The sequence below is a fragment of the Hydra vulgaris genome, chromosome 02, assembly GCF_038396675.1.
Source record: "Hydra vulgaris chromosome 02, alternate assembly HydraT2T_AEP".
Taxonomy (NCBI): domain Eukaryota; kingdom Metazoa; phylum Cnidaria; class Hydrozoa; order Anthoathecata; family Hydridae; genus Hydra; species Hydra vulgaris.
In genome coordinates, this window is record NC_088921.1 from 71789364 (window position 1) to 71806981 (window position 17618).

At 28.8% G+C, this 17618-nt stretch overlaps 1 protein-coding gene across 1 annotated transcript; it reads left to right on the plus strand.

Annotated features, from left to right (window-relative positions):
- The first annotated feature begins 772 nt into the window (after nucleotides 1–772).
- On the plus strand, nucleotides 773–6106 carry LOC136076292 (uncharacterized). Its single transcript, XM_065789765.1, has 3 exons — nucleotides 773–1519; nucleotides 1602–1790; nucleotides 6074–6106. Exons 1-3 carry the CDS (start codon nucleotides 773–775, stop codon nucleotides 6104–6106), a joined length of 969 nt encoding a protein of 322 aa, XP_065645837.1.
- Nucleotides 6107–17618: the final 11512 nt, after the last annotated feature.

The following is a 17618-nucleotide window of genomic DNA, read 5'->3' on the forward strand; positions in this document are numbered from 1 at the left end:
TAAATTTTTTGAAATATCTTCAATTATAAGCACAGGGTTTGCATTTGACTTTTTTATTTCGACTTGTAGATTAAATAGTTCTAGAATAACTTCTTTTGGCAATTTTTTTTCAAAAGATTGCTGTAATATTTTGTATTCTGGTTGAAGAAGAGACTTTCCAAAAACTTGTAAATTATTATAATCTAACCAACCAGGTCTTAAAAATAAATTCAATAATAAAGTAGTTTTTCCACAACCCGACTTTCCAACAATTATTCCTCTTATACTCCAAGGAAGCAACTTATTATTATTTCTTTTATTGCTATTTGCATTCCATGACAAATCTATAATATCCATTTTTTATATATAAAGATTTTTATACAAAAAATTTTTTATATATATAAAATGATGTACTGCGTTAAATGTAGAAAAAAAACAAATACACTAAACTTGCAAAATGTCGTGAGTAAAAACAATAGAAATATGCAACGTGGAAATTGCGCTATTTGTGGAAGATTAAAAATTCAATTTGCATCCTCAAAAAAAAGAGGAGATTTAGTGAGTTCAATTAATTCAGCAACACGTAAAATAAAACTACCATAGTCGAAGTTTCCAGGTGAAATGCATTTACCGGGAATGAACTTTGCAGGTCCTAGTACTAATTTAGATGAAAGATTAACTTCTACTGACGCATATAAAGAATGGAGTAAACCTATAGATAGAGTTGATAATGCAGCTTACCATCACGATCTTGCTTATAAATACTGCAAATAGAAATTTAGCTGATAAAATTATGATCGAAGAAATGGATTCTATAAAAAATCCAACAATACGTGAAAGAATTGAACGAGGTATTATAAAACCTATTATATCATCTAAAGCAAAATTTGGGTTAGGTTTTGAAAATACTCAAAAAAAATTACAATCGATCAGCGAAAAAGACAAGGAAAAAAATGTGAAGTGGACTGACGAACTTGCAAACGAACTTCATAGACCAGTTATAAAGCATTTTAGAAAACGAAAAGTAATTGTCAATGGAATCGATGAAATATGGGCTGCTGATTTAGTTGATATGCAATCTTTCTCCAAATTCAATGACGGTATAAAATACTTACTCATGGTTATAGATGTATTTTCTAAGTATGGATGGATTTTTCCATTGAAGAGTAAAACTGGAGTTGATGTTGCTCATGCTTTAAATAAAATATTTGAAAAGAGAAAGTGTGAAAAATTGTGGGTAGATAAAGGTAAAGAATTTTATAATAAGCATGTAAAATCGTTAGGGATAAATATATATTCAACCGAAAATGAAGAAAAAAGTTGCGTAGTTGAACGTTGGAATAGGACAATGAAAAAGAAAATGTTTAAATACTTTTCAGCTAATTCAACTAGAAGATATATCGATATTTTAGATGAAATGGTAAATAAATACAACAACACAAGACATTCTTCAATTAAAATGACACCAGTTGAAGCTAGTGATAAAAAGAATAAAAATATTGTTTGGCTCAATCTAAACGGAAATCCACGATCAGAGAAAGTACATCCCAAGTTTTTGATAAATGATAGAGTCAGGATAACTAAAAAGAAGTCTGACTAAAGAAGTTTTTACTATATCAAAGATTCAGTACACAGATCCTCCAACTTATAAAATAACTGACTATAATGGTGAAGAAATACATGGTACTTTTTATGAACAAGAACTTCAAAAAACAAATAAGGAAATATTTAGAATCGAAAAAGTGATTCGTAAACTCAAAAACAAATCATTTGTAAAGTGGTATGGTTATCCTGATTCGTTTAACTCTTGGGTTGATAATAAAAAATTGAGAAAATTATAATATAGAATAATTTTTTACAAAATACAAAAAATTTTATAAAAATTTGATTTTTTGATTATTATAGTTTGAATTGACCCATAAAAAACGATCAGGATTGATAAGAAAAAAATTGAATTTTATCAAAAATATGTAAATTACAATTTGAAATGAACCTGAAATAATATGAAAAAAAAATGTGGATAGTAAAATGGTCGAAATCAAAATGTGCCAGAACCCGCATTATATACTACTTCCGTTATTAACCAACATTTTTGGGTACAGAAGTACTACTCAAGCACTGAGTTGGCGGTGGCAGGATTTGAACATGTATCGTACAACAGTCCGGGTTTTTTCCGTTTGACGCTCTAACCAACTGAACTATCCAGCCACAATTTTTATCTAAAAAAAATCTAAAAAATTATATTTCATTATTTATGATCAAATGTACACATTGTTAGACTATTATAAAAATAATTCGTTTTTTCACTTAAACCAAACGTTAACTGAAACAGGCATTAATCAAGTCAGCAAAGCAAAACAAAATTTTCGCAAAATTCAAAATCCATTACAAAAATGCCTTTAAGATCCGCAAAATATAATTTTTTTTTTTCTTTTCATTTATTTAGCCGTACAAATATTTACAAGTTACATGTTTTAAAATGTATATAAAAATGGCAAACTTTGTTTATTTCATAAGGTATTTCGGGGCAGTTCAAAACATTTAAAAATTAAGAATTAACTAAACAGTCCTGTAATTAAGCAAAAAACTAATTAAGTGTAAATTAAAGCCTATTTAATTTAATCTTTTTAAAACATGTGAGTAAATTATTTTTAATTGGATACTTGGGGGATTTAAAAAATAGTAACAACTATCTCAAGTTTCCCACCTTACGGGGCAAAATTTTTATGCAATTAAAATGAAAAATATTGAGACTTAAAACAATTATTTTTGTGATAAAAGATAATAAATATAAGTTATATTTATAACTCGAATGAGTTATATTATAACTTATAAAAAATATGGTTGCTTTAAAGCTACTATATTTTTTACTATATATTACTATATTTAAGTTAATTTTAGCTCAAAAAATCAATGTTTTTTTTGTTTTATTTAGATGCCCCAAGAAGTCCTTTGAACCACAGATCCTATGTTTCCGAAGCAAGTGCACTACCACAGCGCCACGGCTACTCAGTGTATTTGGCTAACTCATAGTTCCAAACTTAATATTCGCTCGAAAAAGTTACAAACAAATACAAGACAAATAATCATGGATCATAAAATGCTCAGTTCATGGTTTACGCACAGTTCATATTAAAATTGTTTTTGACTTACCAAAATAATCTTTGCTGTACCATAACTAGGTGTACACTGATAGCTAGATGCCGAGTTATGCATTCAAACCTGCGTTGATGCCAATAAAAAAGTAGTATTTTTCTTGCGCTTATCTAATGATATTAAGTAATAAAGATTGTAATAAAGAAAAAAAAAACAGTTTTAACACCTCCTTTATAATGATAAGGTTTAACCATGTATCCTACTAGTTTACTCAAAAAGGTATTCTATTATGACTTAGAGGAAATGTTTTTGATACTTCTGTATCATGAACAGTGTTCATAATTTTTTCTTAGTCCTAAATGTACAACTCTGTATAAACAAGTTCCAGTTTATAGTTTGTAAGTTTTTTTAAACACAGTTAGGAAGTATCATTTTACAAGTGTAGCAATTGGCGTCTATTAAATGCGACCTTAGATTAAAATTCGTAATATTTTTTAAGTTTTTATAACTTATCATTTATATTATAAATAAAAAATTTATAAATAATAATCAATAGTATTTCACATCACATAACGTGAATCATGAAATACAACTATATATCATATTATTATAACTGTTTCTAAGATTTTTGGATGACACTTTTGAAATTATTACTTTCAAAAACTGTTAAATAAGGAAAATTTAAAAGTTATAAAAGCTAAAGGAACATGTTGATATGCAGAGATATGATACACTCTTAAAAAAGTTCCGGTAAATTGATAGAAATTTCAGACTAAATACCTGAACTTCTTAGTGCCGTATGGAACCAGACAAACATTCAGGTAAAATACCTGAACCTGAACTGTTTCGGTTCCGGTATTATTCCTGAACCTGAACCATTTCAGGTTCAGGTAAAGTACCTAAACCTGAACCATTTCAGGTTCAGGTAAAATACTTAAACCTGAACCAGTTCAGGTTCAGGAATTTTATCTGAATGTTTGTCTGGTTCCATACGCCACGAAAAAGTATTTTGCCTGAAAAAAGTAAATATTCAGTAAAATTGCAAATCGAGGTTATAAACTATTTTGGTTTAGGCGTAAATTCGATATTAGTTTTTATTAGGCCTAAAAATATTAAATTTTCAGTAAAATGCCAAATTGCGACTATAAATGAACTCGGTTTAGACGTAACAACGATATTTGATTTTCAGACAGTCAATACATTTAAATTTATAATTAATGCAAATTTACGCTTAACAATGCAATATAGAAAATAATAATTAAAATATAATTGTTTCAGCATTTAAAATTGATTAAGTTTTTGTCTAAGGTAAAGGGACAAGTCACTGGCTCCTCTTGATAGATGCATTTCATCTTGGTAACCTAACACAGTATGTTGCAAAAATTACAATATGAGGCTACATTGTTCCGCATACTCCATGTAAAAAATAAAGTTTAATATGTCCACAGCATAAGATATACATCTGTTGACAGGAATAGCTTGACACTGTAACAATAAATAATTGTTCAACACTGCAATGAGTACCCAAAGCTATGACTAAAGGATGCTTGTGAGTAAGACTTTAAATCACAACTTCCATCGGAGTTGACACCTATTTAGATGTAGTATAGAAATTAAAATAAGTCATTAAAAAATGAAATTTTGATACATAATAAATATAAATATCAGCACATACAACTTAGAACTAATACTATATTTACTATATTTAATAACTAAACATACAGTAGAATCTTGTAAACTCGGACACTGGATAAGTCGGACAGATTTTCAATTCCCCTTGAACTCTCTCTCTATATATATATTCCCCTTGAACTTTCTCTCTCTACATATATATGTAGAGAGAGTTCAAGAAGAATTGAAAATCTGTATACCGGTATCTCGGTATACCGAGAACTTTGCTTAACTCGGACATTCGCAGAATATTTATGTATTTATGTATTCTTCCCTTGAGAGTCCGACTCTCAACGGGGCATTTTTCAATTATATTTACATGTTAAGTTATAAAATATATATTATTGTGCATATTACTACAAACTTAATATTATACTTAATATGAATAAATTTATATCTATTAGAAATCTATTATTCCATTATACCGGATAAAATTGAATGAAATGTTCTGCAACTTCAGCAGCTGATGCACAACTTTTATTCTTTGATGGCACTTTAATTATAAAGCGGAGTAATAAGAATGCAAAATTCATTTCAATTCCTGTTTTAAAAAAACAAATAATATTTGTTAGTGAAATCATTTTATTAATTTATAAATTATTATAATGATTTTACATATCAAATACACCCTGCCATATTGTTTTATAACACTTAGATACCTATAGAAGGGTTGTCTTGCATATCAAGCTCAGAAAGAACCTGCTTCATTATCAAATTTGTCTTTTGCCTTGCCCAAGAGATAGCATTTGGCGTTATTTGCTCCCAATAAGCCAAAAAATCATTTCACTCTTGAAAATTGCAACAGAAATCCTTCTGAAACTAAGATAAGAATATAGTATAAGACCGTTAGTAAAATCATTTTCTTTAATTTTACTTCAACAAAACTAAGAATACTTTAGCAAAACCTATAGGACAAAAAAATATTTAAAAATTACAAGATCATCTTGTAATTTTTATGTATCTTTTAATTCAAAAGATGCATCATTTAATTTTTGTGATAAATAATTTTAAATATTTATTGGTGAAAGGTTTTAATGATAATAGGGTGATTTTTATTCTTACGTGTATGACTAGATCTTATAGTGGCGGAAATGTTTTGAGTAAATCATCAAATGTTGGCCTATAATTCACAATCCATTTTCTACGAGAGCATGAAGTTTTTTCCATATAGCCCAACTTTCTTTCATAGCCTAAGTCATCAAATCTCAACTCTACTATCATACTAAATTCTTCTTTTGAGAAAAGTGCTATACAAAAAATTATTAAAACGCAATAAATTAAAAAACTATTTTTCAATATTTATATAGATTTAAAATTTTAATTTTAGCTAGATTTATTAGCTGATTGTTTATATGCTTAATTTGGAAAATTATTTTTAATACTGAGTATTAGGTAAATGTCTTAATTAAACGAAGAAAGAGTTTATGAAAAATATAATTAATATTAAAATACTTGAACTCTTCTGCTAAAAAAATAACTCTCTTTCGACGAGCTTGTACATCAACACCAACATGTTTACGCATAGTTTTCAGTCTCTCTTCTATGTGGCCATGAGGAGTGACCTTCGTTTTCTTATTACCCACTACATACTCTGTATATGGGCTATAATAGTTTTCCTACAAAATTTTTTTGTTTGTAAAATTAGATTTTATTACCTCATAGACAACTCAACTTATAATTGACAACTTAGTAAAATGTCTCTTTTAGTCTCACATATCCAATTTTTCCACCAGAATGTAGCTTTGGAAAGGCAGTGATAATAGCTTTTGCAAGATTAGATTTGGTTTTTGTGGAAGGATACCTAAAACATATATTAAAGAAAATATTTGTATAGCCAAATTTATATTAAGCAAATGTTTGATAAATTTTTATAAATAACTTTATAAATAATTTTTATTAAACAAAACTTTTCAGTGTTACGCCAATAGTTCGTTGATATTACGGAAATAAACATAAACTTACATATTTCCAACTCTATGGACCATTGAGTTAACAACAATATGGATCATATCTTGACGCCTTTTAATAAGTGCACCCGTAGAATCATATTCTGCTAAAACAAGCCTACCTGCTTAATGTTTATCAAGCAAACTACGTATGTTCTACATAAAAAAAAGACCATCATTTGTATAAGTTGAAAGTTTAGTTTGTTTTTTTAATTATATAAGGAATTTATTGCTGCAAAAAATGTTGGGGAATCCTGGCTTATTACTGTTTCTTTAAAATAATGAACTAAATATAAACAAAACACTTTAAAAAATTACTTTTAAGGTATACTTACAAAGCCAATGTTATCCAATCTTAAAGCAACCTGTACATCAATAGTATAAACATTTAATGTAACTTTACTTGACTCATTTAAAACGTCAGGTGAAAATTGAATTGTCGATGATAATGTCGGTGACAAAGCCGACTCATCAAGGGAGCTGTTTAAAGTTTCAGTTAAACTGAAAGCTGTAGTTGTTATATCGTTTTCTACAAAAAAAAAAAAAAGAAGTATATTTACTTCTCAAGCTGTTTATTATAGGAGTAATGTACTTGTTCAAAACAACAAATGTATATATATATATATATATATATATATATATATATATATATATATATATATATATATATATATATATATATATATATATATATATATATATATATATATATATATATATACATTTATTGTTTTGGACAAGTTATAGTGGGTTATAAATACTTTTACATTTAGTTGAGCTATTTTATATTATTTTTAGCAACTCAATAATAAGCTTTTCTTTAACTGCTATCTTAAGAATTTACAACTAAGCAAAGTATACAAATTATTAAAAAATGAAAAATCATTTAATACATTACAATGATACAAATAGTGATGTAAAATAATATGCTGGTATATACTTGTAGGTTTTAAACAATGAACAGCATAAAAAAAGTTTATAATCTGCTAAGTCACTTGCTCTCAAACATAAACACTCTGAATCAAGTGAACAACAATACGATAGAGTTAGATCACAATACACGTGGACATGCCAATTAAGTCCAATATAATAAATTACATTTTGATGAACAAATATTTGTTCAATTTTAACAAATGACGGTTTACCTTCATCACTAATAGAGTGAAGTACAGACATCTTAGTTTGGTACTTTTGACCAAAAATGACTACTTTTTCAGTCATAAACACATCTATTTTTTCACCAATAAGAGGTAAAAATAATGACTTTGCCTAATATCTGTTGATGAAATAATTGTACCATTTCCAACATCTGAAATCCCTTTTAATGGACATCTAGTCATCCAAACAAAAGCATGAGAGAGTTGGTGTCTGCTTGCTAGAGAAAACGCTATATTCTTAAAGTTACAAATGATGAGCAAGTTGCTTAAAAAAGTTATGTTTTGCTTCAAACCGCATTACGATCATATGTAAAAGTGGTCCGCTATTCTCTATTATAGTACCATAGTAAACCATTTTGTGATGTTTATATAAGTCTTTTATCAGGATAACATATTTTAAATAACTCATGATGCTTTGATACAAGATCTTTTAAGTACAAAACATGTGACAGTGCAGAGTTTGACAACAAAATAATTTCTGTCAGCTGCATGAGCAGTTGGTACAAACGCCAGTTTAAATTATCTACTTTGTCAATACCATTAGCTAAAATACATGGTAAATGTAAAAACAAAATCAGCATCTGAGCTGATCGTTGTCCAAGTAATGAGTTGTGACATTTTAAATGTGACTCACTTATAAAACTAGGTTTTGAGTTACTAACCAGACCATAATCCATTGTATTAATACGACAATTAAGCCCATGGAAATTAATAAGCTTCAAGGCACAAATTATGTGGCGCAAAAATAACTTGACTTCAAACGGAATTGCACCTTCGAATAAATCATGCATTATATCGGCTGAGTCATCAGAAGCAGGATGGTAATAGTTCAAATTTTTTAAAGTTGATGGCTGCTTGATGCCACACTCTTTAGATGAAATGGTACCATTTTTAAGCTGCTCAATATGTTGCTCATATGATTGTTGTGCCCTCATTGTAAGAGAATACTCACAAAATACTTTTTGCATCTCATCCTGAGTCTCCATGCATAAGTCAAAAGCAAATAAAGCACTCCTAAAATTTTCCTTGTGTCCAAGTATTGCATGCAGCCCTAAATTATCGCCAACAATTTGTGCTAAAAAACAACAAATATTTATCTCTTTTCCATCACAAAAAACTGTAAAATCAAAGACTGATTGTTCAGCAATTAAAAAACTGTAAAATTAAAAGACTTATTGTTCAGCAATTAAAAGACTTACACGATGAGGGCATCGTGTAAGTCTTTTAAAAGTTGAACTGAGTTAGACTTTGTAAATTGTATTGTATGTACATCTTTTTATTTATAAAGTTTTTAGATTATACACATCACATACTACATAACTTTTATAATAAACACCATATAGAATGTTACGTGTAAACATCACATTCTATATGGAATTTATTATAAAAGTTATGTAGTATGTGATGTGTATAATCTATAAACTTTTTTAAATAAAAAGATACACATTATTAATAATATAGATATCGATATAGTATATCGATATGATAAATAATAAAAATATATTTTGACATCTATCAGTGGTGTACACTTGGATTTTGGTCAGTCGCCTGGTGGGCGACTGAGAGTAATAATTTACCTAATCTCGGTCACCCGCCAATGTTTTCAGTTGTCCATCACCATTTTTTAACAAAATTCGCATTTTGCGTAATTCTCATACAGTAAATTCTCAACATATATCATACATATACATACATCCATATATCATACATCCAGATATGCCATGATATATCATAACATATATAGTATATTATATATACTACGATATACTACATTTTATATACTATTATATTTTATATCATAATATGATATAGTATTATATAATATATTATAATATACTATATCATATTATGATATATCATAACATGATGACTCTATTATAGTGTTTATCATATAGACTATATTATAGTGTATATCATAATTTTATGAGATATAGTATATCATGTTAATATTATTATTTACTATATTATATACATGTTTATATCTATACACTCATATATATGCACGTATATAATTCGTATTAATTTATATCTATACACTCATATACATACACGTATATAATTCAAATGCGTATACTGTCTTGTAAACAAGAGATGAGTATATACATTGTGTATATATACATGTGTATATTTACATATGTATATATTACATTTATACACATATATTATATATGTATGTAAAGTTAATATATACATATGTTAATATACATATATATGTGTATATTTTTTTTAATATTCATATATATACATATATATGTGTATATTTTTTGCTAACGTACGTAAAAGAGATGTGTATATAATATACACATCTCTTTTACATATCTCATTTACGTACATTCGCAAAAAATATACACATATATATATTATATATGTGTATATTTTTTGCGAAAGTATGTAAACGAGATGTGTATATTATACACACATCTCTTTTATGTACGTTCGCAAAAAATATACACATATATATGTATGTAAATATAATATATACATATGTAAATATATAGGGTTACCATATGGTAATCATCAAAAAAGAGGAGATTTTACTAAGCGTGTTAAATGAATGGGGAGTTCCCATTATTTAGCAAGGTTGTACCAGGAGTGGACTCCTTTTAAGAAAATTAAATGAATAAAATTAATTTAATTAGGCGCAAAATGTTTACATTCAATTTTATTATTGTCTTACAATTATTGATTCTTGATTAAATAAATCTTTTAAAACGGTATTTTTTAATATAGAATAAGTTATTCTATATTGAAATATATCATTTACAATATAATTTACAAAATACATACAAAATATATGCATACAAAATAATATACGAAAGATAAAAACTATATAAATGCAAGCCATGAATTAAATCTTCATTATATAACTTGTTTCTATTGTCATCTTTAATCATTATTTACTTGTATCTAACTAATCACTTGCATCAGTTATCAATTTCACTGTCATAGACCAATTATTTGTTGGAACAGAGCAAGAACTATAAACAGGGGAAGATGAATCATACCAAATATACACTTTGTTGAAACCATCTTTTTCAATAAGTCTTTGCTTGATAACAAATACTTATATAACTTATACTGTCAAGCTTCATCTAAATGAAAGCTTTTAACCCTTAGTAATAGGACTAAAAACAGGTCAAAGAGTATGCAAATTGCGTAATTTTGACTTATTTATTATTGTAAGATGCATTAGATAAATCAAATTAACGTAAGGAAATTTGTTTATCTTCGTGAGAAACAAAATTATATGATCCAGCTGGCTAAATTTTGAAATTGGCTTCACAATCATTTCTCCCTTTCTTAAACTAGAAAACATTTTTTTTTGACGGCATTATTGATAGTGTCGCAATTCTTTTACTATTTAAACGTCAAATTTAAATTCAAGGAATAATTTCTTGTGTAGTAGAAACCAAAATACTTTATAAACTTAATGTAGGGTAAATACGCCAACTAACGGCCATTAACCATTTACTGGGCACTTTTAAAAGCATTTCTCATTAAAATCTATGGCACAAGTTGTCCTTAAGTTGAGATATTAACAACATCTACATTTAAAATAAATTCTGATTTTCTGAGTTTATTCTACTTTTAAAGTTACTGTCCGAGTTAATTCTACTTTTAAAATTACTTTAAAAGTAGTATGCTTAACCATTTTAAAGTTACTTTTAAAATCATTTTAAAGTTAATAATTTTAAAATTACTTTAAAAGTAGAATGAACTCAGAAAATTTTAGTTAATTATAATTATAGTTAATTATGTTATGATAACGTTGATTTAATAAAAATACACCGTTACAGTAAATATATGATTTTCCTAAAAGTATCTTATGAATGTATGTTTTTATTTTTTTATTTTTAAAAGATAATAATATTATATGAAACCATGAAACCAGTTATTTCAACAATGATAATAAAAAAACGCATGCTGTGGACTGAGAATATAATGAAACTAGCTGTACATGCAGTTGCATCAGGTATGTCTCAACCGAAAGCAAGTTTATCATATAAAGTTCCGCGATCGACTCTGCAAACCATAATCTCTGGAATGTCAAAAATAGGAGCGAAACCAGGGAAAAGCCAATGTTAGGTGACCTTAAGAAAAACTAATTGATTATGCTGGCAATCGTGCCCAAATGGGAATCGGTTTTGGGAAAAAAACATCTATGACTTATGCTGCTAAGCTTGCTAAAAACATAACATAAGTTTTAAAATTGGTCGACCGAGTGAAAAGTGGTAACAACTACTTAAAAAGAGACTACTTACGAAGAGATGTTGCTGCCAGGAAAGACTCAAAATATATTCAGAGTCGAACAAGTGACAAAAAGGAAATAATTACTGTTATATGTTGCATAAATGCAGCTGGTCAAGTTATACCAGCTCATATAAAAGGAAAACGAAAAACTGTACGAACTCTTTATGGTTTTGATACAAAAATGATCCAAGAGGAGCAACATGGAGTGTGTCTGAAAAGAGCTGGACCAAACAAGGTATTGCAGAGTTATGGTTTGAAAAAACATTCCTTCCAAATATTGGCTCAGTAAGACAGATTTTAATTCTAGATGGATATGACTCACACAATTTTGTTAAAATGATTGAGCTGGCTATCGTAAACCAAATTGAAATTGTTGAGCTTCCAGCTCACACCAGCAACTGATTGCAGCCTTGTGACAAAACAGTTTTTAAGTCTCTGAATACTGCCTATTCTGAGGAATGCCAAACAATGATGAATGGCTATCCAGTTGTAGTAGTTTCGCATTCTTACTTTTGCGGTTTGTTTTCAAAAGCGTGGAAATATGCTATGACTGACAAAAATATACGCTGAGGATTTAGAGCTTGTGGAATTTATCCCTTTTAACCAAGATGTTATTCCTAAAGAGGCATACATCCCAAATGTTTTATATAGTAAAATTTCAGATGCTGTCCCAGGTCAAAATGTATGCAACATTTCAATAATAAACAACCTTCCATTATTGTCTGATCTATCAGAAAACAGCTTTGCAATTAACTTGCTGTCTTCTACCAAACCAGTAGAAGAAAATGAGTTTTTAATTCAAGACAATGTGCAATATTTAATTATTGTTAAAGAACACAGCTATGCAAGAATCAAACCGTTACAAGACAATGAGTTTGTTGATTTTTCTGTTCAAGACAATATTCCGGGTTTGAATATTGATACTGATATACGTCTTGAAGTAATTGAGTTAACATAAGATTCAAATGATAAAAAAATTTTTTTTTGCAAAACATTAACAGATCTTCCATTTCCATTTGCTAACTCGTCTTGTCAATCAGACAAAGATTCAGATGTTCTTACATATCCTTCTCCACAAATTAAACAAACAAAAAAACACTCAAAAAACTCTAATTTAAAGTTTTTTGTTGTAACCTCAGAGGAGGCTTATAATGCAAAGTTTGAAGATAAGGCTTCAAAGGTAGCTAATGAAAATAAAAAAGTTGAAAAATAAAAGATTTTGAAAGAAAAAAAAGAAAACTTTGCAAAAAAGAAGCTAGATCATATATCAAACTTGAATAATTTGACCAAGGTGAATGAAAAAAAATGATATTTTATAAGAAATATTTTTTAGATATTTTTGTTCGTGTTAATTCACCTTAATGAGTGTATAAATAATTTAATTGAGCAAGTTATCTTGATTTTATGGTGTGCTTTTTATTTATTTATATATTTTTTAATTCTATGATAATAAATCAACTACAATGCCCTATTCAGTCAAATACAGCCAATAACCAATAAATGGTTTAGATGGCCAGTATTTGGTAAAATTGTTTACCTTTAATATCTGGGTTATATATAATTTTATGTTACTTATAGTCACAATAATTTTTACTAAAATGTCAGAGCTTTTAATTCTCTAAAATTTTATATATGGTATGTAACTTATACTTAAGTTTTTTTCTTTAACTGGTGTTTCTTGTAAAAATGTGGCCAGTAATTGGCGTAACTACCCTAATTTAACGGTCGCGACTTTCGTTTTCGCAAGTTTGGATGTGCGCGCATTTTTCAATATTGTGTAATGAAGAGAAGAGAACACGTGTTATTTGAGCATTTTCAATAAAATGGTAGAATGACAAAAAAAAATTTACATTTAATAGTTTTTACATTTTCAGTTCTATATATACTCAAAATTTAAGTAATAAAAATGATATTTTTATAAAATTTAAATAAAAATCTCCAAAAAGAGGAGACTTTACGTTTCTTTCTGAAATCCCCCAGAGGCTTATTTATTGCCTTAAAATCCGGAGATCTCCGGGCGAATTCGGAGATATGGGAACCCTAAAAATATCCATATATAAATATGTAAATATACTATATACACATCTCTTTTATGTACATTCGCAAAAAATATGAAAAGATAGCTTACTTTTAAGCTTTTCTGTAGCATCTACAGATATTCCTTTTGATAATAAATATTCTGCCAACTGTGACTCTGCCAACTTTTTTATGCTCATTTATAATAAAAAATTTTAAAATAAAAGAATGCGCGCACACAGGACCTCTAAAAAGGTTAATGGTGATTGCTGTAGGGCCCAGAAAAATTATTTCACATTATCAGGCGATTTACTTGATGTTTCCGGTAAAGCACGTGAACGTTCTGGTAGAAAAGTTCACGTAACTTCTTTTGCCTGAACATTTCAGGAATTTTACTCTAAATGTTCAGCTGGTTTACTAAAATACCTGAACCGATACGGTAATTTGCCTGAATGTTTGAATTAAATTGCCGGAATGTTCAGGTAAATTTGTCCACCTGAACCATTCTAAACAAAGTTTGCCTGAACTTTTTTAAGAGTGTATGAGCAGGGATGCGTCCCAAAAAGAACCTAGGATTTGAAAATCACAAAAAGATTACTTCATCCTAGTTTTTGGTATCCAGGAGCTCTAAAAATATAAATAAGTTTATGGACTACAAATAGGAAAAAAATTAAGACTTTTAGGTTAGAGGAACAATCATTTTTTGAACCTGGAATCCGTAGGTATAATCGAGGCAAGGATTCCGGGACTTAAGGGCTCTGGGCTTAGAAACAATAAGTTTCAATTCATTAAATCTCATAAATTTTTTTCTGTTGGCAGATCTTAAGTCAACAAACATGTTTAGAGCTTCTTGACACATAAGACTTGGAAAAAATAGAGATATAAAGCCGGAGTCCTGTTAGGACTTCGCATCCCTGGATTTAAGGGATTATATAGTAAGCAGGTATATGACATGAGGAAACAATAATAAAAATACTGCAGTATCTGATAAAACTTTGGCAATCAAAAATGTTATTTGAATGAAACTTTGACAATGTATATAATTAAAACCTGGTATCAAACAAAATTATTTTTTGTTTAAACCGTTTCTCATAAAAATTCTTGCATTTTTTTAATTTTCAGCTAAATCATACTCATTTTTACTTTCGTTTCATTCAGGTAACTAAGTTGAAAAAAACCAGTTCCTTAGACTGCTTGTCGGCTTCAAAAGTATTACACAATAGCAATTTATTTATTTTCCCTTACGCTTGAGCATTTTTACCCCTAGTCCCATCATATTTTATATTCACCAGTTGCCACTAAAGAATGTGATTAGAAAAGAAAGATCTTGGTTAAACTTTAAAATATTTATACACTGATGATAAAAAAAGATAAATAAAAAACAAAAATTGATTTTGTAATGGGCATTGTAATGGATGAGGTTAAAACATCTCCTGAGAAACTTTGGCAAGTTTTTTTTTTAAGTTTAGATTAATGTAGTAATAAGTTGAGCAAAAGTTTTGGGCCAGAAAAAAAGTTTTTAATTGTATGCCAATTTCAAGTTTAAATTTGCCTACTAAGTGATTTCGTCATTTGCTGAGTGTGTTTGTCATTTACTAATGGTATTTGTCATTTGCTAAGTGAATTCGTTGCTTATAGTTCAATATTAAGCGTTATTATTTGTAAATTTAAAATAGTTCGCGTTTATTTGCAAACCGTTGCATTTTATAAGCATTTAAGGACAACTAAACATGCTTTCAATTTCATGATCCCATAGTATTTTTAAATTGATAATACTACCATCTTTACTATTGATTGTAGTACCGCTTTATGGCATGTTCTGATTATTTTGATTTTATTCTACATTAGTTAAAAGGGCAATGTAATTGATCTATAGAATTTTTATATGGTCTTTAAATTGCTTTTTAGATCTAATAACAAGCTCAGCCTAATAAATAAATAAAAAAGAAGCCAAAAAATGAGTTAGTAAAATTTTTCTTATAGTTAGCTTTGAGTCAACTGCAAAATTATTGTTGTAGATATGTTGTAGATTATTTTAATAGGGTTACCATATGTCCTCCTTTTCCGCAAGAGAGTAATTTAGAGTAGCTGTGGTGCAGTGTCCCAAACAAAGTCCTCCTAATATAAAACAGTGTAAAATAATGTTGGTAGCAAACAAAAAAGTCAATACACGATCTTAAATATTGACAACCTCAGACTTAAGTCACAACAATTAAACATGGTCTTGGTATAATGGTCTAAAATGACTTGAAAGTTCGCACACATGAATCCTTCTTTTCCAATCGTAGTATAAAAGTTGTCCTCGATGGACAGCACTCTTCTTCTTATTCTGTAACTTCAGGGGTTCCTAAAGGTTCTATTCTTAGCCCTATACTCTTTTTAATTTACATAAACAATCTTCCAGATATTTTTACATCTACGGTAGCATTGTTTGCTGATGATACTACCATTTATTCTTGTCGCGATAAGAAGCCAACAATCTCTGATTCTCACTTCTGCTACAGCATGGGGCTCACAGTGGCTGCTGTACTTTAATATAGATAAAACTCAATTTTTTTCAGCCATTTTCAATCGTTATCGCAATAACTTAAATCTTCCTAGATTTATGAGCGGTGATGTACTCGATGAGTCATCTACTCTTTATCTTCTAGGATTAATTCTTACTTCCGATCTTTCTTAGAAACCATATATCAAATCAGTTGCAAAACTAGCGTCTGCTAAGGTTGCATCTCCTTATCGAGCTCATTACTTTCTTACTTCGGATTCTATTCTCTATCTCAAGAAATCTTAATTCCGGCCTTTTATGGAATACTGTTGCCATATCTGGGGCGGTTCTTCTAATGATGCCCTTTCTCTTTTAGACAAGGTGCAAAAACGCATTGTAAGCATAGTTGGAACGGCTTTTGCAGCCAACCTCCAACCATTATCACATCGTCGTAATGTTGCTTCTCTTTCACTTTTCTACAAATACTATATTAGGGCACTGCTTTAAAGAGCTAGCATCTCTTGCGCCATCTACTAAAATTCATTCTCGTGTTACTCGTCATTCAATTAAGTCTCATCCTTTTTCTGTGACTGTTCCTAAGTGCTCCAAACAGGCTTATTTGTCTAATTTTTTTCCTCGAACATCAGTTCTTTGGAACTCGCTTCCTTCATCTTGCTTTCCTGATTCATACAGTTTGCAATCCTTTAAGTCGTCTGTCAATCATTATCTTGCTCTACAATCTTCATCTTCTTTCCTTCAGTAACTTCCATTTTTAATTAGTGGCTACCTCAGCCTTGTTGGAAGCGAAGATGTTTAAAAAAAAAACAAAAAAAACATATTGAAACAGCAGCATCGACTGCATACCGTGTAATAGGGAGGCTGAAGAAGGCTTTTCGTAGTAGTAGCTTAAATCAATGGCGCACATTTAGAACAATGGCACACTCTTTCATGAATTCTGACATTAGCATTCTTGAAAACTTATGTATATTTAAATTTATTTTCTATTTCTGTTGCATA

What these genes read in the sequence shown, in the direction of transcription:
- LOC136076292 (XM_065789765.1), top strand. Translation starts at nt 773, where the DNA reads ATGATCGAAGAAATGGATTCTATAAAAAATCCAACAATACGTGAAAGA. An exon ending in GAAATCCACGATCAGAGAAA is followed by an intron (nt 1,520 to 1,601) that starts GTACATCCCAAG and finishes ACTATATCAAAG; the next exon opens with ATTCAGTACACAGATCCTCC. An exon ending in CTGATTCGTTTAACTCTTGG is followed by an intron (nt 1,791 to 6,073) that starts GTTGATAATAAA and finishes TTTTAATTTTAG; the next exon opens with CTAGATTTATTAGCTGATTG.